The 21,524-nt window shown below is 39.9% G+C and overlaps 1 protein-coding gene across 2 annotated transcripts in view; it reads right to left on the reverse strand.

Moving 5' to 3' along the window:
• LOC124156216 overlaps positions 1-21,524 on the reverse strand; it is a 61,626-nt gene that overhangs the window by 5,434 nt on the left and 34,668 nt on the right. For both annotated transcript variants that reach the window (XM_046530613.1, XM_046530612.1), the window contains exons 3-6: positions 11,415-11,787; positions 10,864-11,061; positions 9,184-9,322; positions 4,148-4,471 (exon numbers count right to left, since the gene is read on the reverse strand). In XM_046530613.1, coding sequence (XP_046386569.1) covers positions 4,148-4,471; positions 9,184-9,322; positions 10,864-11,061; positions 11,415-11,787 — 1,034 coding nt within the window. The remainder of the gene's footprint in view (positions 1-4,147; positions 4,472-9,183; positions 9,323-10,863; positions 11,062-11,414; positions 11,788-21,524) is intronic.

Genomic DNA, 21,524 nt, shown 5'->3' on the forward strand with positions numbered 1-21,524 from the left:
TTAGAAATTTCTTTAAAGCCGACATTGATGGTTTCAATCGCCCCAGTTAGGGACGTAAGGTGTTGGATATTGACGTTCCGGTGATTTTCGAAGGCATTCCTGTCAGGTGAGGGTTTCATTTCCTCCTAAAAGCGGGGTGGGAGGCGAGCGGAGATTCGTTTCGTTCGAGGTAATTGGAACACAACGGGAACTATAGTCCTCGGTCGTTGTACACTCCATTCACGATCCTCGCGGGAATGTTCTCCGAAAGAATGGACACGGAAAGTGTTCCGCATGGTGCGAACGTGGCCGTCGCTTGTTTATTGGAACCAATTACGGCAATCTACGCTTTTTAACATGGTTCGGGTGCGGAGAGAGGAGGTTTTATGTCTTTAACCTTTTTTGTTTTTTTTATTCTTTATTCTGCCTGTTGAGGCTAAACGTGGACACAATCTGTTTTATACAGGGAGGGTTTGAAAGAATAGTGCTGTTTTGAGCATGGTTTACATGCAAATAGAAATACTTGTAGATGTTTTTTTAAATTTTTTTGCATAATCAATAAATTTCAATACAAGCGCCCCTATTTGCTCGACAAGAGATAAATCCGGCGTTGACAGTGGCCTACTCCTAACGAAAGCCGCCAAGGAGACCACGGCTTAACGTCCTATCCGACGGACGGAGTGTTGCACTTGAAGTGCTCTCCTCAAGGCACTCAAGCAGGGACCGGGAAGCCTCTAGAAAAATCTATGCCACCCTTTACCAATTTTCTTCCTATGAGTCACTGAAACTGCATCATTCTTTCTCGTTAGGAGTAGGCTAATGTCGACGCTGAGTTTCTCTCTTGTACAGTGACTAAGGGCGCACATATTGAAATGTACCAATCATGTAAATAATTATGTATGAAATGAGAAATTCGAAAATAAAAAACATAAACCGTAAGTAATTCTGTTTTCATGTAAACCATTTTCAAACCCGAACTTATTGTGATAACCTTTGATGATGAGCTCTTTTGTGATAATCTTGTATTTAAAATTCGTCATCTTAGGTGATATTTTTTCCGTATGGAACCACATAGGATTGCAACATTCTATTTACTAATGCCAACAAAAAATAAACATCACTAAATAAACTTCCTCATGACTCACCCAGTGATTAAACCATGAGGGTCGTTTCGATTGGTTAGGGTAGAGCTCACCCCTAACTAAGCCACAGGCGTGTTTCACACATTTAAAGTAAGGGGGGGATACTTAGATACTTGACATTAGTGCTGCACTTGAAGTGTCCTCCTCAAGACACTTAAGCAGGGATCGGGAACCCTCTAGAAAAATCTATGCCACCCTTTACCAATTATCTTCCTATGAGTTACTGAAACTGCATCATTTTTTCTCGTTAGGAGTAGGCTAATTTCGACGCTGAGTTTCTCTCTTGTACAGTGACTAAGGGCGCACATATTGAAATTTACCAATTGTGTAAATAAAAATGTATGAAATGAGAAATTCGAAAAAAAAAACATAAACCGTAAGTAATTCTGTTTTCATGTAAACCATTTTCAAACCCGAACCTTTTATGATAACCTTTGATGATGAGCTCTTTTATGATAATCTTGTATTTAAAATTCGTCATTTTAGGTGATATTTTTTCCGTGTGGAACCACATAGGCTTGCAATATTCTATTTACTAATGCCAACAAAAAATAAATATCACTAAATAAACTTCCTCATGGCTCACCCTGTGATTAAACCATGAGGGTGGTTTCGATTGGTTAGGGTAGAGCTCACCCCTAACTAAGCCACAGGCGTGTTTCACTCATTTAAAGTAAGGGGGGATACTTAGATACTTGACATTAGTGCTGCACTTGAAGTGTCCTCCTCAAGACACTCAAGCTAGGATCGGGCAGCCTCTAGAAAAATAAATGCCACCCTATCCCTGTTATTTCCCTATGAGTCACTGAAACCGCACCATTCTTTTATGATTACCCTGTACATTAAATGCCATCTCATCTTTTTCCGATTCCATGTATGTACTTATTTATGATATGCTCACATACCCCCAAAGTTACACACGTAATCATAGATTGAATTATGGATGGTGACGCATTACTACGTCAATCATTCCGACAATTGTAAGTTTGAATGCTGAATATTTTTTGTAAAAATATCCGTAAACAATATCCGTTTAAGTAGGTCAATCTGTGGAATCAAACAGTTTCAGTCAACATAATCAAAAATCCCCATATTATCGAAGCACTCCATTCTGCAATGAAGTTTTCCTTTCAACTCAGTGAAAATGATGCACATTATGAATCGAAGAGGAAAACTCGTTATCTTCTCGATTAAAAGTGAATAATCTCCTGACGATTGCGATACTTGAAGATCATGAAATAATTTTTTATGTGCTGAATGTATGCCGAAATATTATCATCTCTTCTTAATTTCCTACTTTCTGTGTGTTATGTAAAGTCGAAATGACTCTTCTATACGTACTAAAATAAATACGTTTGAATTCAAGCTGAACCAGCGATAATTTGTGCCATTATTATTCAGTCGGCCCTTTTCAGTTATTCCTCAGAGAGGGATACCCTACGCCTGGCTGCCTCAGATGAAATTCATAATGCCCATTCCATTCTCCCTCTCTCCCCATTTTCCCAGAATCCACCCTTCCATCACGCCTTTCAGCAGCATCGCCTTTCCCTCAATAATCTGTTTCGATCACCTTCTTCACGCCTGCTCTTATCTGATCTTAAAGCTCCCTCTCCTCGTCCTTCATACCGTCCCTTCTTCGTCATCATCCTTCTCAAACTTCCAATTCTTCGCTCCTCCAAAATATCGAACCCTTCCTACAAACTGTGGTCCAATGTCTACTTGTGCCGAAACCTCTGCACAATGAGAATACGAATTTAAAAAAAACAATTTTAGACTTTTTTAAAAGCAATATTTCTGTTGACATATTTTCGCATTTTTCTGAATATCTTAATGTTTTATGGCAACTGTCAGTTGTTTCTCGAAATTTTCCCGATGCTCGAGTTTTATCGACTTAATTAGTTCAATCGATTCAGGTATGATAGCGGAAAAACTTTAGTCGATAAACTGAAATAAGAGATAGTTGCACTTTTCCACAATTATTTAATACGTACGATGATGTTTGTACCTATTCATTTATTTAGTACAAGACACCGGAATGTGGCTCTGTGAGCCAAAACGCGTCGTACGCATAGAATAATAATCGAAAAGTGCAACTACCTTTTATTTCAATCTATCGACTTAAGCTTTTCAGTGGTATAGATGTATCTCATTTCCGCCCTCCCTTAATTTTTTTACATGTATAACATTGCACATCCTTCTATCACCTAAAACAAAACCCTTTTCATGTATGCCCACTTTTTTGCTGAAAATATCACTATGGCTAACTAGATGCTTTCAACATAATTGTTAAATAAATATTCGAGCCTCAAATTTGGTGAAGTATTATCATGTATGATGTGAGGCACGATGTATTGGAAGTTCTTATTATTAGTAAAATAGGAAATTGCAATATTTCCACTGGATATTATTTTGACACTACGTATTTCGTTGTTACAAACACGCCTGATAACGTTTTTTGTAACAGCGAAACGCGTAGTTTCAAAACAACTCAGGGGAAATATTGCAATGTCCAATTTTACATTTGGTGAAGTATTGGTGATGGTTCTAATATAATGCAATATATGGACCAGATACACGAATATATTGCACAAAATGAATGATAGATAGAATATTCAACAGTTATATCCAAAGGTTGAAAGAGAAAGATCGAAGAAGAGTGTAGAGTTCCTAAGATCATAAAAGGGTGCAAAGAAAATATATCAAAGGAAAAATTAACTATAAATTATGTATTTTAATGACCATGAAATCATACCAACGGAACTGCTCGATCAAAATAGCTAGTACCTACACTATACACTACCGGTCAAAAGTTATTGATCACCTATGCACAAAACTAGATCTTTATTTCAATGTACGAACACATCGTAAAAACTAAATACACCTATTTATTTTTTACGATATTAATATATATTTTATTGGTCTATTTAGTTTTCACGATGTGTTTTATGATGTGAGGTGATCGAAAACTTTTGACAAGTAGTATACATAGGAAGAAGTATTAATTTCGGTCATGTGTCACCGTTTACCTGCAGTCCCAGCCTGGGACCTAAGCAGAGCAGGACGCTGGGATAGTTGAAGTGTCCCATTCTCCGCTCGATGGCCATGATAAAGGGCCTCAGGTAGTAGTCGGAGGGCTGCTTCCGGAAGCCCAGTCTCTCGAAGTTGAAGATTCCGATGTTCGGGGCGTCCTCGACGAGCGCCGTGCGGTAGCCGCGCTCCTCGAAACGATGCCACAGCCACGGACAGTCGTCCAGAGGATCGTAAGCCCGCTTCCAACACTTGAGCTTCAGTTCTTTTTCCGACAGTCCCGTCATCAGAGGCACGATGTTCGGGAAGGTGTTGTCCGCCACCTGTCCGGCGAGAACAAAGACTAAATTTCAGTTGCGTAACTATGTAGAACTTGGCTTTTGGGGTTATGGTCATTATATATGCATCAACATTTTTTATTCCTTTAATAATTTGTGTTAGTTTTATATGTTTGTAGCACCTTTCGCTTTGCTCCAATGGCGGGATAACTGAGCGGGCATATAATAATAAAAGCTCCATGTTACCATTGCCAACTTTAGCTGGTATTAGCCCTGAAGAAGCTAGGATTCGTCGGATGCTCGGATTATTGTGATAAGATTCAAGCACTAACTTCACAGGCTAAGATAAGATGCTAAGATAGATGTCATAGCCCTATGATAGTAGAATAGATGTATTTATCTAAGCGAAGAGAGGAAAATATTCAAAACCAGTGTGTCCAGAATCGATTCAGCCGTTAGATATCATCACTTAAACTCTACCTTCCGCTTTGCAAAATGGCATACATTACACCAGCAATTATTAAGTCGTCTACTCTTAGTGAAAAGTAGATAAGCTATGATATGTATGACCATACTTAGTTAGCTACAGAAATTAGGTAAAGAAAACAAACGAGATCGACTAGATATTCAGTAGTGCATTTGATTTCCACTATGTGTTGAAAAGAGATGTAATTATCTAGGCAAATAGTATAGAATAATATACAAAACACACTGATCACCGTGCCCAGAATTCTATCAGTCACAAGATTCCTTCACTTTAAAATCTGCCTTCCACTTTGCAAAATGGCGCACATTACACCAGCACTTATTCGGTCGTCTGCTCCTAAAAAGAGAAAAAAAATGAAGCACGACCTGCGAGGCGACTTGTTGGAGAGGGAACTTCTTCCTCGCACCTTTCGACGCTGTATAGCAGCAGCGGCAGAGGCGGTGGGTGGCGCCCGAGGGAGGCATAAGAGGGCTCGTTATGATCCGTCTCCGCTTTTTAGGGCTTTTCACTCCTCATCCTCTCTCCCTGCTGTAGGGTGGCTGGTGTCCTAATGCTTCCCTCCCGTACCATCACCGCACCCGCCCTGCCCGCGGTTCCCTTCGGGCGATGTGCAGACATAATTAGAGGGAATGAAGACGGGAGGGAGAGGGAGGGAAAGGCGTTAATGCGTGTTCCCTCGTTAGCCGGGGAAATGAGGAAAGGGTGTCGACCGCGAATCCTTGAGAGGCGGCGGAGGCGATCCCTGAGGATCTCTGCGGGTGGCTTCGTATGGCCAAATCTCCAGAGCGGACACGAGAAGAAATTTATGCTGGGAAATTTATACTAAGCGCGGTTTGCGTCGAAGATTTCGCTTTAATGTGCATGATATATGGCACGTGCTTTCTCATATAAATGGCTTTAAATTTCACTCTTGAGAAAATGGGAATATTCAAAAGCGGGTGGTGTTATAAAAATTCACTTTGGGTACATTTTAGTACAGTTTCCCCGATAAATTCCTCGTGCGTCATATCTTCTCTTTAAAAAATCAAGCAATGCCCAATTTATTTCGTGAACGTTTGAAAAGTTTCAACTAGCGTAATGCATAAGTTATACCAGTATTCGCACAGCCTATATCACCTGCGGAAATGATTCTCGGTGTTCTCCACCAGGTAATTGGCTGCATGCCTCCCAACGTTTCGAAATACGACTTCTAGGGGATATTCCGAAGCACCTGAGGATGAAGAACAAGTCGTTCTTCGATACATCGGGAGATATGCAGCCAATTATCCGGCGGAGAACCCAGAAATCCTTTCTGCGAATTATATATGTGGTATGAAATATGCATTATGCTAGCTCAAAAGTAAATATCAAATAATAAATTGGGCATTTCTTGGGCATGCAGCCAATTGCCCTGTGGAGAACCTGAGAATCCTTTCTGCACCTGAGACGCCGGAAAAATGGAAGACCTTACATCATAGATTAGTATATCTTACCTCATATATCAGTACATTGGAACACATTGATCGAGAAGTACACCTGATAAGCGAATAGGGTAGTTTCCTTCATCAAAGAAAACGAAAGGCATTCATTGCGATTCGTTACCCACCATTAGTGTATTCATAATATACAAATTATTTGGTTTTAGAAATACCAGTTTAGACGAATGGCAAGGGTCAATTTTAACCTCATTTGAAAAAGGCCAGATAGGCGCCAATGCGATTCCACTCCACGTGACGTCACAGGGACCTAGTTTCTACACGAGAGGATAGGAGTTTTACATCGTCTGAGGTTACCAATGCATGCATGAGGCACAGAGCTCAGGAAAACATGTCTTAGTAATCACCTATTAAAACTGGCTAAGGTCGGAAAGTTATCTTCGTTTGATAAGGCATTAATAATCCTTATTTAAGCCAAGCGCTACCAGCTAGCATGGTACTCAGCTACCTGCTAGCATCCTGCGTCGTATCAGCGCAGAGCCTCGCCCCAAGGTCACCTCACTTGCAGCAGCGGGAAGCAGAACGACGTCAAACGGAGTTTTTTCCCGGCATTCATACTTAGCCGTCGCGTTTTCGCGCGCTTGATAATTTTCACTTTTCATTTAATCGCAAAAATAGATATCGTCGATTAAAAATCTAAAAGCGTGAAATACGTACTCCAGGAGTAATAATCTTTCGATTTAGGCAATAAAAAAATAATAGGAAACCACCTTATTGGGCTGTTAGCCGCTGGAGACTCGGAGGCTGCGAACTAGGCTTACAATTAGATTGCTTCAACAATGGAGAATAGATATCCTTAGGAGCGACACGGGGAACATCATCTTAGAGCCCCTCTATATTTCTAGGTCAGACAGAAGCGATAAATGTTAGAGAGATGTTATGCTGCTGCTATGCGGATAGGTATGGGAATTTGTTTTTCCTCGAACAATAAATGATTTTAATAAATGCTTGTCGTCATTTCCTTTCCTTTTTTACATGTGAAAGGCCGGTGTCCTAACACCCCCAACCACGCGGTTTTAGGCGACTTGCGGGGTATTATGTGGATGTAGATACGTCGGAAATATGTAAGACCTTAAATTATAGAGCAGTAGATCTTACCTCATACATCATTACATTGGAACGCATTGTTCGAGAAGTAGGTACACCTGATACGCTGGAAAAATGTAAGGCCTTGCAATCTAGATACTTGGATCTTACGTCATATATTGGTATATTGGAACGCATTGTTCGAGAAGTAGGGGAAAGATCGAGGTACGGGTATCTTTATTAATCAAATTTCATCACAGTTAGCAGCTTAAAAGTATTGGTAGACGAATCATACCGATATATGACGGAAGACCCCCGTTTAGGTATGATATGTATTTGTATAGCATATATCAATCAGTACATTGTCCGAGAAGTAGGCGAAGGAACGAGATAATGATATCTATATTATTCAAATTCTATCGCAATAAGCAGCTATAAAAAGTATTGGCGAGCGAGCTCCGAATCCGTCTCGTTTTTAGGGCCAAAAAATTAAGGTTGAAGCGGGGTCGCGTGGGCTGTGTGGGCGATAGCGGCTTCCGTCGCCGAGGCGATTAACCAGGCACGTCATGGCCTGCAGAGTGGAAATTCCATCCAGCCGTCCAGATAAGCGAGGCGGCGGAAATGGCGTGCGGGCGAGGATCGCTATTAGGGTATATGGATCGGCTGTTTATCGAGGAATGTCCGAGGCGCCGCGTGATCAGGGTGAGGGCCACCCCTTACGGTGAGTGAGGAGAGAGTGTATTGGGTGTGGTTGGGGCGTAAACGGAGAGGGAAAAAAAGAGAAACAATTTCGTGTCTAATTGGCCGAGGCGATGGGGATTTTATTCATAATCGCGCTCATTAGTCCTCACGTCGTAAATCATTTCGGGGCTCTTTTGGAGGAAATTAATTTTGCCCGTTGACTTTTGTGATTTTCTCAAATTGCTCTCGGCAGCGTGAGTGGTATAAATTTTAAGTCCCCTTAGAACCAAGTCATTTCATGATATTACCTCGTCAATTTACATTTTTTTTGGAATAAACATTGCTTAGTTTTTACCCCGAAACGCGGCTTTATATTTTGGGGTCAGACTACCTAGGAGGTGAGCATAACCATTGAAAAGTAATACCAGCTGTTGACTTTCTATTTTTGAATTTAATTTCCTCCCTTTTCCCATAGTTGAAAATCTTGGCACAATCTCTCTTTTCCTTGTTTATAGCTTATATAGGCAACCGAAGTTACTAGAAGAGCGTCGCTGCCTGCATAAAGGTTTGAATTTGATTTTAGCTAGAATAAAAAATTGTTTCAAAACCTTCTGTTAGAATATTTATCCTGTGAAATAAGTACCTTACAGTGGCGGATCTATGGAGGGGGGACTAAGGGGGCTTTGGCCCCACCCTTGGGTATCCAATTTACACTAGATAGAATGGTTATGTTTTTACGATCCCCACTTGCCCACCCCCTTGTCCCTAACCTGGATCCGCCACTGCTACCTACCCCTTGAAATTCTAATAACAAAGAATCCCTTAGTGTCAATTAGAATTGATTATCTCGCTCTATTTTTAATTATAAGCCGTAAATAGATATAAAATAGCTGTTTCATTGAATTCATAGCTATTAAAATCTGTAGACTTACTTTTTCTGATATTTTACCCCGTATTTTCGTATATATTTGATTAATAAAAAAGCATTTCCCTTCTAAGGCATATGATGATGTAGAAAACCCCTTAATGGGCTTAGAAGAACATCAGAAGAAACAAGAATCATGTTATTTAGGCTAAAAAATAAAAACCTTGTTATATCCGACGAGTTCCACGGCTCCCAGTTCCTCCAAAAATTCCCTCGTTTGAGGCATTTGTCGGTGGAAGTTCTGTCTCGATGACGCATCTAGCCCAAGAATCAAAAGATTCATCCGGTTATCCCGCTCTTCTCTGTGGAAAATAATAGAGAAACGTTATGTAAACAAGGTAGGCCTTTCTTTCGGTGAGGAATGGCTTTTAGATAGCAATTTCTTTGCTCACTGAACTCATTATATCCCAATCCTGGTTCTACGAAAACATAAAAAACGTATACATTTTCACTTCTATTAAGGAAATATTTAAACTACGCTACGTGTTCTTTTGTGCTGTAAATTTAAATGTCGAAATATGTAGCTGCCACAATAAGTATGAATGAGCAGAAAATTTTCATATTTTTCTAATGAAAAGTCTTGAAATTTAACTTCTTCCAGAAGAAGCTCTGACTTTGAAAGGGTCAAACAGACAATTACCTTCATACTGTCTTCAACGTAACGCCCACTAACAACACTGACAGTGATATCATCTGACCAGAAAGTTGTTCTTACAATAGTCATTAAATTCATTATCATACATAATCTATGATATTGGAATTCAATTAGTGGCGGAATGGTCATAGTAATTTCCAATTCAATGAAGCACCTTTCGAGAAATTCTTTGCCTACGAGTTGAAAAACAAACATGAGCGAATGTCCTGACGTAGAACGCAAAATATTTTGATAGCAGTTCACTAGCTGTTCCAATAATAGACGATACGCAGTGAATGGCTGTTATCGCAGCGCGACCTCTTGTAAGGTTAAAACCCTTCTGAATACAAGTATCAATGTCATGACTTGAATTCTGTGAACTGCTCTATCAACGGCTGCGGCTTCATGATGCACTCACATAACTACGGAATTTGAAAGTTTACTAAGTTGTTAAAATATTACCTCCACTTTCCATATTCTAAGAATTCAAATTAGACATCTAATTTTTCATTATAAAAACCCTCAAGGAGCATCTCTTAGTGGAAGAGTAAATCTTTTGATTGGTTTTGATGATTGTAAAATAGTATCCAATATTGCACTTTTATGAATAATGTTTAAGCTACGGTGGAGAGTATGAAAATATATCGTCTTTTTTTGCCGGATTACCCACGAAGTCCATTAAAAAAATCTCCCATCATGCTTAACTTTATTCCATAATACTGCTTTATGGTCAAAATTCTGCATTTTATTGCTTTATCAAGTAGACAGAGCATTAACCTTCGCTGCGATTACGTGATATCTTTCTTTTTGTGTATAAAACATGCGAATAAAGCGCGCTGAAAAGAAAATAACGCGTTACTTGGAAGTTATTTTATCGTCAGTTTATTGAATGGAAAAGTATCGTAACGACTGAAGATATTTATTCTTCACCAAGAGTAGGTAAGTACACCGATAAGTGCAAGAACCCCACCGTCGTCTTTGTACTACGATAAGAAATGTGTGATGGCTGCAGCGACGCTTTTCGCCGAGACAGTGAACTTACTTCCTTGAGACGGTCTTAATAATTCTGAATTAATCCGTGAGATGGCGGAGTGGATACTTAAAATTGCAGAGTCCTCTGGATTTCCATATAATAACTACGACCCGGTGAGGGAGTAGTGCTGAGAATGCAATCTAGAAGGCTGTGTTAAATTGAGACATTTCACTTACGGGGTGAGTGCGGCACTTTTACTGGCAACCCGCTGTTCGACGTCCTTCTTGTGAAGCGGCACCGCGTGGATGTCCTCGAATTCCGCGCTCTTGCCATCTCGAGAGACCTTGCACCGTACCTTGGTGAACTCTTGCCGTTCTTCGGTGACGTGTAAAACGGACCCATCGGACGGGAATTTCTCGCAGTCGCCGTCCAAACTGCGGAATAAATGCGATGAGTTTTTTTGACAGTTTCTATCACAAAATGATTTATTGTTAGGTGAGAGAGAGATGAGTTTATAGATTAAATAAAATAGCTTTGTTTTATTCCACACTTTATTTTAAATAGCACGACCCGGGTTTCAGCATCTAATGCTATCATGCTATCATTAGATACTGAAACCCGGGTCGTGCTATTTAAAATAAAGTGTGGAATAAAACAAAGTTATTTTATTTAATCTATAATGAAGCAATTCCACAAAGTAACGCCTGAGACTGTGTCTTGTATAGAGATGAGTTTATTTCATATAAAATCAGCTAGTGTGATGGAAGATTATGATTTTAGTACGTACTTGTAAGTGTTGTCCGCCCAATGTTTGTCGCTGACCACGTGCCTGACGATGGTGCTGTAGCAGCACGAATGTCCATGGTACGGCTTGGGCACGAACACGTGCGTCGCGTTGGACACGATGGGAGGCCCCTCCAGCTTGGGCCCATCCTTGCTGCGATACTTGTCGACGCAGTCCACGGGCGGCTTGCCCGTTTCCAGGTACGGCAGCACGGCGTCCGAGAAGGTGGGATAGCGCGGGATGCTGCATCCCGGATTCTGGATCACGAAGGCGCCGTTCACGTCGCGTTCGGCGGCGCTGTTCGGCTCGTCAGCCATGTCCACTTCGGCGTCGAAAGATCGAAAAACCGAGTCATTGTCGTCCTCTGTGGTAACCTCTATGGTAAACAAGGAAAGAGTGAAAAAGGTAGTACCATGGTCTTACATAAGGACGGCCAACCCATGGCCCACCTTGAACATTTTCCTGCCTGCGAGATTCAACACAGTTCTAAAGTAGAAGAAATCAATGTATTAAAATATATTTTTCGTACCTTCATGTTTTCAAAGGTTAACCATGTGGTCCGCGGAAGTATGATTCATTTTCCATGTGGCCCGAAAGATCATTTAGCTGGCCACCACTGGTCTAACTTGTTCCTTTCGGAAAATTGTTTGTACTAATGCAAGTTTAGTTAATCCCATTATTGAAATAAGGAGAAAAATAAAAAAAATTCAGAAGTCCTGACAACGGTTTATTTTTACCGAAACTTTGACCGAGAGAAAGGGTATTTAATTATTAATATTTAAAACACTCCGACCAACGTCCTGGAATTTAGAAGGTATTATCGAAAAAAAAAGTTGTTGAAAGGAAACTTTCACCAATAAAGGTTCTACGAATGTGACATCGGCAAATTTGACTGAATTTAGTCAGAAATAAACAAAAAGAGGTAAAACTCATTTTAATGGAAACTATTACGTGTTTTAAAACTATAAGAGTTTAAATTTCTTTCCTGTGATTTTGTGGAATATTTCCCTTCTAATAATTAGAGACAGACAGAGACCTCTATGATGCTTTACAATGTCATAGTTCAGACGACAGAGCTAATATCTTAGAAACGATAGCTTTGAATTTCTTGGCCACAACTTAAAACATGGTACACTCTCTGTGAATGGTCAAGACATTAACAAATATTCGGTGAAAACTTTCTGTCTCGACGGTGGGCAAAATTTATTCTTTGCTCCGGGACGTTTAGGGTTCTAGTATGAATGCAACGTGGATGAAGAATACGCCAGTGGTTCGTGCCCGTTACTATAGGTCTAACCTTAAAACGATGTATATCCAGCTTTTACTTGGGTGAAGCTTTTCATTAAAAAATCAAATGTTAAATTACAAATTTTCTCCAAAGTATAATCTCCGAGTATAATAACGTGGAAAATATGGCGAAAAATATAGCCTGTATATCCGATAAAATTGGACTACAATGCTAAAAAATCAGTTGGAATGCTACCCCTTATTCCTTCTTTTAATAAGGATTCAGTTTGGGCACGATAATACGAGAGGAATAGATTGAAACCAGTTCACAGCAAAGTATTAAAATGCCATTTTAAATGTTTGTAAAAATAGCTCAGAGTCAGTGCATCTAATCACAACCAGCGGTTCATAATTGCAGGCGCCTGTTATTCTCACCTCGTAATTTGAGACCAAAAATTTTGAAAAAGTCTAGAAACGGCTTTGGGTATTGATTAGCTATAACTACACCTGCGGCTTTACTGCATGAACCAAACCACAAGCCCTCTGTTCTAAACTCTACAATCCATTCACTTAAAGTGATACTAAATGCCAATAAGTACGCAAGCTTCTACGTGTTTCGGTCAGCATAATTCTGTATTTCCTGCTGCCAATATTTGAATTTAGTTTTTTTTTGTGAATATGGTTGATAATAATTTCCAAAGTATTTCATCTAAGTCAATAGGGTTTTGCAGCATCGTTCTTTACGTAAAAACACACATTTTAAAAGTTATCCGTTGAGAATCGGTTAATAACTAGGGATTTTATGGTCGAGGGCTGAATATTTTGTGTTTCCTGCTGCCAATATTTGAATTTAGCACCATAAATTTAAGATCAAATAAGACTGTATTATTATTCCATTACACTTCAAATATAAACGCCCATAATGAGATTGGGAAATGGCTTTATCGCTATGAATCGCGAATTAGTTCAGATTTCTCCTCCCAAAATTCTGCATTAATTTATTTAACGCTGAATATAAAAGATTCGTACTAAGCCATCATTTTATTTTCCAAAATTGCCAAGATATTCACAAAAATTGAGTAGATTGAAACAATAAGCGTCAGTAGAAAGATTTTCAGAGTGATTTGAAATCTGCGGAGCAATAATTATTCATATTGAGCTAATTAGAATATCCTCCAGGGATTCAAAGGCTTTTTCACTGACGGGAACGGAGTTGAGGCAGACAAATATCCCAAAAATTATTAATCGATGAAACTCCTCTTCACACAGGTTATGCTTACATTCAAAATACTGACGGAAGTGAAAACAATGGACTGAGATGAAATTCAAACATCAATTGATCATTCCGCTCCTTCCACATTTTGATTTTCCTTAAAAGAGACGCTTTGATTTGAAAAATGGATTTACTGAAAATTTAAAATACAAATTACGATATTATATGGGGATAGGCGTGAGAAAATTGGGTGGGAGAAATAACTTTTCTAGCTTATATTTGCTTCATATGTAGCCCTACGTATGATTTGAGCTTAAAAAAATAACAAATGCATCAATTAGTTTAAGTAAACTTAATGCCACAATTTTTTTGCATGGATACAGTATTTGAATCACCCTAGTTCCACCTAAGCTTATTTAATTGTATAAACCAAAACGCTGTCCCCGGGAACGTTTCATGAGTATTTTTTATAAAGTATATTTTTTGCGTCTTTTAGAAGTGACTTCTATGCAACCAGCACCGGCAGATAACGAGAGAAAAAAATTATGGCGATGCACAATTTTTATTTGGAGTGACACTTTGGAATCAATGCCATGGATGAACTCGTAATTAGGTTCATATGCATTTGCGCATCAATATTAGCATTAAACGGTATGAATATGCACATTCCATGCAAATAATGATATTTTCTAACTCATTTTTAGATTAAAAAAATACGCCCTAACACCCTATCCATTATTTAATTGAACATTCAATAGAAAGAGGATTAATGTTTAAAAAATAAATAAATTTAGCCGAAAAACATTAATAATCAGCAGAGTATACGATTTACAACCGTGGTTCCCGACCGGTGGTACGCGTTCCAAGGGGTACGCGATGAACAAGTCGGGGTTACGCCGAAAATAATCGGTAATGCGGACGCCTGGAATCATGTATCTCTCAACCAGTAAATATGTCCAGGTACATATTTATGCGGTATTTAAAACAAATTTTCTTTTTATACAATTATTTATTACTAAAAGTGTCACCTACCCGTAGTGACATTATGTAATGAAATGTGCACGTTGCATTTTTGGAGGTACAATATTAGTTACATACATGTAGAGGGGTACGGGAGGAAAAAAGGTTAGGAACCGCTGAACTGCTCTATAATGATGAGAGATAATGCACACGAAATTCTCGCGTAGCGTCTGTGACCTTGCTCAGTGTGCAAACAGATTGATTCCTGTTTGCCTATTTTTCGGAGGCTTGGGAGTATTCCGGGAAAATATAAATCTGGTATAGAGGCAACGCATAGCCATGGCATCATCGATGACTTATCCTGCGCAATCATGAGAATTAACGGTCACCGGACTTCGATGATGCATTCTCACTGCGATCACATGGCAAGAAGGCCTTAAAGCTCCCGCCCGTAACCAATTACGGGGACGAATCCCAGGGTCTCCGTGATGCCCATGCTGAATAGATTGGGTGAGAGAATAGACGGATTACTGGTGGGCTTATGCCTGGCCCGTGTGTCTAGTACAGAGGAACGTGACGTAACTAACTAGAACAATAGCAGCGCAATATATCTCATCAGAGTAGAGATACGATCGTATAATCAGTTGATTGGAAGTTCTGGGTATATTCGAGCGCCGTTTCGTTAGAAAAATAATTCATCGAACGGAATGTGCGTATTCATATCGTCATAAATTTTATCTCTTGGAACTTCAAAATGAATCCATTGAACCCGTGTTTATCCTTGATACTATCAACAAAACGTTTCTCCGACGTAAAATTTAGAATCGCTCCAATTTTTTATTCGTAACTGGCCACCTTTAGTGGAACAAAAATATATTGTTTGGTCTTCACTCACACTCACATTATGAAGAGAACAGCCTATTTCTGACGTGTCGGCTCCTGTTTGCTAAGTTCAGTCTTCATTTTTTTCAGTTTTTCTCCATTACAATCCGAAATAATTACTCTTACTGTTTAGCCTTCAAACACAAAAAAAGACTTCGTCGTTACAAACAACATTATCGAGTGTGACAAGTGTCGTTTGTAACGACGAAAAGCGTTGTGTAATAATAAAACTCAGTGGAAATATTGCAATGTCTTATTTTAATAATATTAAAAACTTCCACCATATCGTGCCCAACATCATACAAGATAATTCTTCGTTAAAAATTTCGCGGGTGCTCCTCATTATGATTAAAAACTTTAGGGCTATGTCGCCGCGTCAATTCTTTGGGTGACCCCAACGTTTCCCGACCGATGCTGGTCGCTTTTTCAAGGGATTATGAAGAGATGAGAATTTACTCCTCCCCCCACCAACTGATAAGATACCTATATAAAAGATGTTAAATTACCGCTTTGCGCGGCTTTAGCGCAGATTTGAGGCTCTCAACCGGTTGTGGCTTCTTGGAAGTCCTTTCTCCCTCGCGTTGCCATCCTTGATGGACCGCGAGGGCCTAACACCTAGTACCATGAGCCTCGGTATAATTGCCATGAGAATTAAAGAACCTGGATAGCGTAGCGGTCTGTGCAGTGGCCCGGAAAGCCAAAGGTCCGTGGTTCGATTCCCGGTCCAGGGGAATTTTTCTCATGGCAATTCTTGAGTAGATAGGATTTTTACATCGTCTGAGATTACCAATGCATGCATGAGGCACAGAGCTCAGGGAAACATGTCTTAATAATCGCCTATTAAAACTGCCTATGGTCGGTAAGTTTCCTTCGTTTGATAAGGTATTAATAATCCTTATTTAAGCCAAGCGCTACCTGCTAGCAGCCTGCATCTCAGCGCCCCAAGGTCACCTCACTTTGCGACAGCGGGAACAAGACTGACGTCACACGGGATGTACCCAGCATTCATACTTAGCCGTCGCATTTTCGCGCGCTTGAAAATTTTCACTTTTCATTTAATCGCAAAAAATAGATATCGTCATTTAAAAATCTAAAAGCGTGAAATCCGTACTCCAGGAGTAGGTACGTATTTCACGCTTCTTTCTTTCGATTTAGGCAATAAAAAAATAATAGGAAACCACCCTATTCTAGGCTACCACGCTCCACAATTCAGAAAAGCTGATTTTAATGACTGTCGTGTTTAAATAGAGATTGATGCATGATATTTGATACATCCCCCTCCTTAAATTTACGTGAGTGAGTCCATACAAACTTTTAGAGGCATGAACTGGTAGTTAAATTCAAAATTGCGGCCACGAATGGTTTTATTCGTGCGGCCGAAGGATTCATTTATGCTCCCCACGTCAAACGGGAGTCGAGCAATCCATTCTCTTAGTCGGAGCGATCATTACCACGACTGCTCCGAACTAAAACTCAAAATTGACAGCCGCCGTGGATTCGCTTAAACGAGGAATAGACGTCAAAACGAAACGATTTTCTCTTCCTCAGATCGATCTGGGATCCCAATCGCGTTTTCAACTCGCGATTTCCAGGTTTGCAAATGCGAATTACATGCACGTCTGAGCCGCGACCGCTTTGTGCCGCGGCATCCGATTAGCCGCTGCGGTATCAGGTTACTTTTTATTTTCGTTCCTCCCGGGAGTACCCGCTCGAGTGATCCGCCGAGGCTTTTTCATTCGATGTGAGGCTGTATTACGGATCGTGCAGGGAGAGAGAGAGAAATAAAGTAAAAAGAAAATGGGAGCGGATGAGGGAAAAGGAGTCAGTCACTCGTTATGACGAGGGAAGCTGTAGAGCTCTCTGTTCGGATTCGTGTTTTGTATTTCGTCCGACGAGGACGCTTTGATTGGCGGAGTGGACGCCGAGAGGACTGGCGATAAACTGCCCTCGTCGGTCGAATGAGCAGCGCGCACTTTCCTCATCGCATTGAATCCTGTGCGGCGGAATCGGAATAGATCATCATCGCAAGATTATCACATCGTATGGTGCACTCACATAATTACTACTAATACCTAGAATATGGCTCAATTATCCATGTGTAACAGGGTGGTTTCCTATTATTTTTTTATTGCCTCAATCGAAATTTTATTACTCCTGGAGTACGTATTTCATGCTTTTGGATTTTTTAATGACGATATCTATTTTTAGCGATAAAATGAAAAGTGAAAATTTTCAAGCACGCGAAAAAGCGACGGCTAAGTATGAATGCCGGGAAATCTCCGTGTGACGTCGTTCTGGTTCCCGCTGCCGCCGTGTGAGGTGACCTTGGGGCGAGGCTTTGAGCGCTGATACGACGCAGGATGCTAGCAGGTAGCCGAGTACCCTGCTAGCTGGTACCGCTTGGCTTAAATAAGGATTATTTATACCCTATCAGACGAAGAAAACTTTCCGACCTTAGCCAGTTGGTTATAGGTGATTATTGAGTCATGTTTCCCTGAGGTCTGTGCCTCATGCATGCATTGGTAATCTGAGACGATGTAAAACTCCTATCTACTCGTATAGAAACTAGGTCCCTGTGACGTCACGTGGAGTGGCATTGCATGGGCGCCAATCTGGCCTTTTTCAAATGAGGATAAAATTGACCCTTGCCATTCGTCTAAACCGGTATTTCTGAAACCAAATAAATTGTATATTATGAATACACTAATGGTGGGTAACGAATCGCAATGAATGCCTTCCGTTTTCTTTGATGAAGGAAACTACCCTATTACTACCAATACCTAGAACATGGCTCAATTATCCATGTGTCATTATAGACTTCCTCGTTTTATATTGAATTCGTAAGCTAACTTGTCCTTTATCTACAAAGTTGATTCTGAGGTACCTATGTCAAGGTTTTCCTCCTCGAAATACAGTCTTTGTAGTGCAATTGGAATAGAATTTCATCGCAAGTTTATCACATAGTATGGTTCTATCAAGTTATTACCACCAATGCCTATAGACTCGTGGCTCAAATTATCCATGTATTATTATAGACTTTCTCATTAAATATATAACATGTGAACTTTACAATGCGGAAATATTCCTTTATCCATTAATAAAATACGAAGGTATGGTAGGGTTTTCATCCTTGCAATGAATTCTTTGTGGTGCAAGACTCTATGTTCCAAGCAACTTTTTGTGAAATTTACTTAAAATGAACCAGATCTATCTCTGACACATCCCATCAATCATAACACAAACCTAGCATTAGTCGTGAAATCGAATTCAGAGCAATTACGACAGTTTTTATATCTCTTGTGACAGACAAAACTGTCGTCCTTTCTGATGAGTGCAGTTTTCCGGGTACTCCAGCCGCGTTGGAAAATTGCACTTATTATGAACACTGCCACAGTTAACTTCGTAGGAATATATTCCTTGCTATTGCTTATTTATTTATATAAATTTATTCAATACCACGGAATACGGCACTTATTGTGTCATTTTACATAAGGCTATTGAACAAATTTAACAATTTCACGAATAACCATGCCCGGGATTGCGGCGACCTAACCAGACAGGACTCGAACCCGCGACCTCCTGCCGCCAACGAAGCCAAGATGAATTTGAGGTTTTCCCTGCTAATGAGTATGGAAAACCTGACCTGGTCAAAAACCCGAGAATAATTCTTGCAACTAGTTCGCAGTTTCCCTATGCCTATGGTCCTATGCCATTTTGAGTTTTTGTAACCAATGGACGCTTTTTTCGAGTTTTCAATTTACCTCAAGATAAGACGTATAAAGTTGTTGTGGACAAGTTTTTCCCCGTAATGTTTGCCGAAACAATGTTTTTGTGGCTATCGATTTAACAAAATACTCTTCCATTTCCATTATAGCACTAATATCATTACTGCTCCGAGGATGCTGTTCTGTCGAAACGTTGATCACAAAAAATTAGCTCAGTTCAACAATTACAATTTTCCGTGTAAGTAACTAACTCTTAAAACTAGTAAATAGCTAACTCTTATAAGTTTTTCCCCTTATCGCGAATACCAGCGTGTCACCGATGTGGAAATGATAAGTGAGAATTTACTGAAACGTTTCCCCGCGTAGACATATTCCTGACTCCTCAGCCTCTTCTTATAGATTTTATCCTTTAATATGCGCCGTGGTGGTGGCGCCGACTCCATGGGGCCTGAGGGGGCCTTAGCCCCCTCAAAAATTCGTTATAGGTGTGTGGGAAAAATGTGTCAGGCTTGTTGATTTTCCCCGGAGTGTCCAGATATCGATATTCGAGTCATCAGGGTTCTAATGTTGATCATATGACTTCTAAAATGCTTAAAAAACTTAAAACTCACTACTTACAAAATTTCCCGGGGCAAGATCCCGGTTTGGGCCCCCCAATATTTTTTGTAAGTTGGCGTCCCTGAATATCACCAACTATATCTACAGAGTCTCTTTCGCTCCGTCTGCCGTTTTATTAGTTTTTCTCAATCCGGAACGACAGCGTAGAAGTGATTTACGCTCGGCAAGAGATCTGCATGCAAAGCTAGAATCACTTCCTTCTTTTTTTATGTGATGACACAGTCCCAAGTGAGGGTCGGCCAAATGGCATTTGTCCAGTATGGTATTGATCGCGGAGCAGAAAAGCATCGCGTATATATATGTCTGTGTGTGTATGAAAAAAACAGCCGTCACCATTTCGTAGGCAGGTTTAATTCAAGGAGTAATTGGGCCGTAAGGAGAGCGTAATATTGACGCCCAGTGAACAGTGATTTTGATGCACCGTCAATCGCAATTCATTTGATGAGATGGATCTCGGCGTCCATTTGATTAAAAAAAAACCCGTGAGGGATATCTTCATATTTTTGGATGGAAAAGTATTTTTTAAATTACATATTCAATCGCTTCTGTCCTAGGTTATTCAAATACCGGTAGCATTTCCAACTGTCTTCATTAAATACAGGGTTATAATCAAATAATGGTCCTGTTTCAGTAATTCAGAGTAAAGTAGTGGGGATAGGGGTGGCAGAGATTATTCTGAGACTCCCTGATCCCTACTTGAGTGCCTTAGGAAGGGCACTTAAAGTGTAGCACTTCGTCCGTCGGATGTGACGTTAAGCCGTAGTCCCCTTGGCGCCTTTCGTTAGCAGTTGGCTAATGTCGATGCTGGGTTTCTCTCTTGCCGAGTGACAAACTTAAGTAATTCTGTTTTTACTTAAACCATGTTCAAATCCGTACCATTCTTTCATGATAACCATGCATTCAAAGCATACCGTTCAGTTTTAGTTCAATGAAATAATTGCGTGGTGAAAACTATGAATAGATGATTTTACCTGATGAATTCACTTCAAAGCGTAGAAATTTATCTGACATTATGACTTACACGAAATATTCCACACCGTATTTCACTAAGTCAACTTGTTTTCAGTTGCTTCCAGTGCAAGGAGACAAACTTAAGTTTAAATTCAATAAAATATTGCGTGGTGAACACTATGAATAGATGATTTTACCCGATAAATTCACTTCCAAGCGTAGAAATTTATCTGACTTTATGGCTTTCTCTGACACTAAATATTCCACACCATATTTCACTGTGTCAATCTTTTTTTCAGTTGTTTTCTATGCAAGGAGCATCGCAGTCAAATTTAATAAATCTTCTACAGACGTCAGCTGAAATCTTAGTGCCAGAATCGCTTTGGTACTACTTGGATAGCATAAAATCTCTGCGAACAAAAGCTCATTTCGTGCGGTATATGAAACAGCGGAGACTCCTCTCCTCGGTCTTTTTCTTCGTAATAGTATGAAAAATTATTCTGAAAAACTCGGAAGTAGTGAATCTGTTAAGCTGGG

This window comes from Ischnura elegans, chromosome 3 (assembly GCF_921293095.1).
Source record: "Ischnura elegans chromosome 3, ioIscEleg1.1, whole genome shotgun sequence".
Taxonomy (NCBI): Eukaryota; Metazoa; Arthropoda; class Insecta; order Odonata; family Coenagrionidae; genus Ischnura; species Ischnura elegans.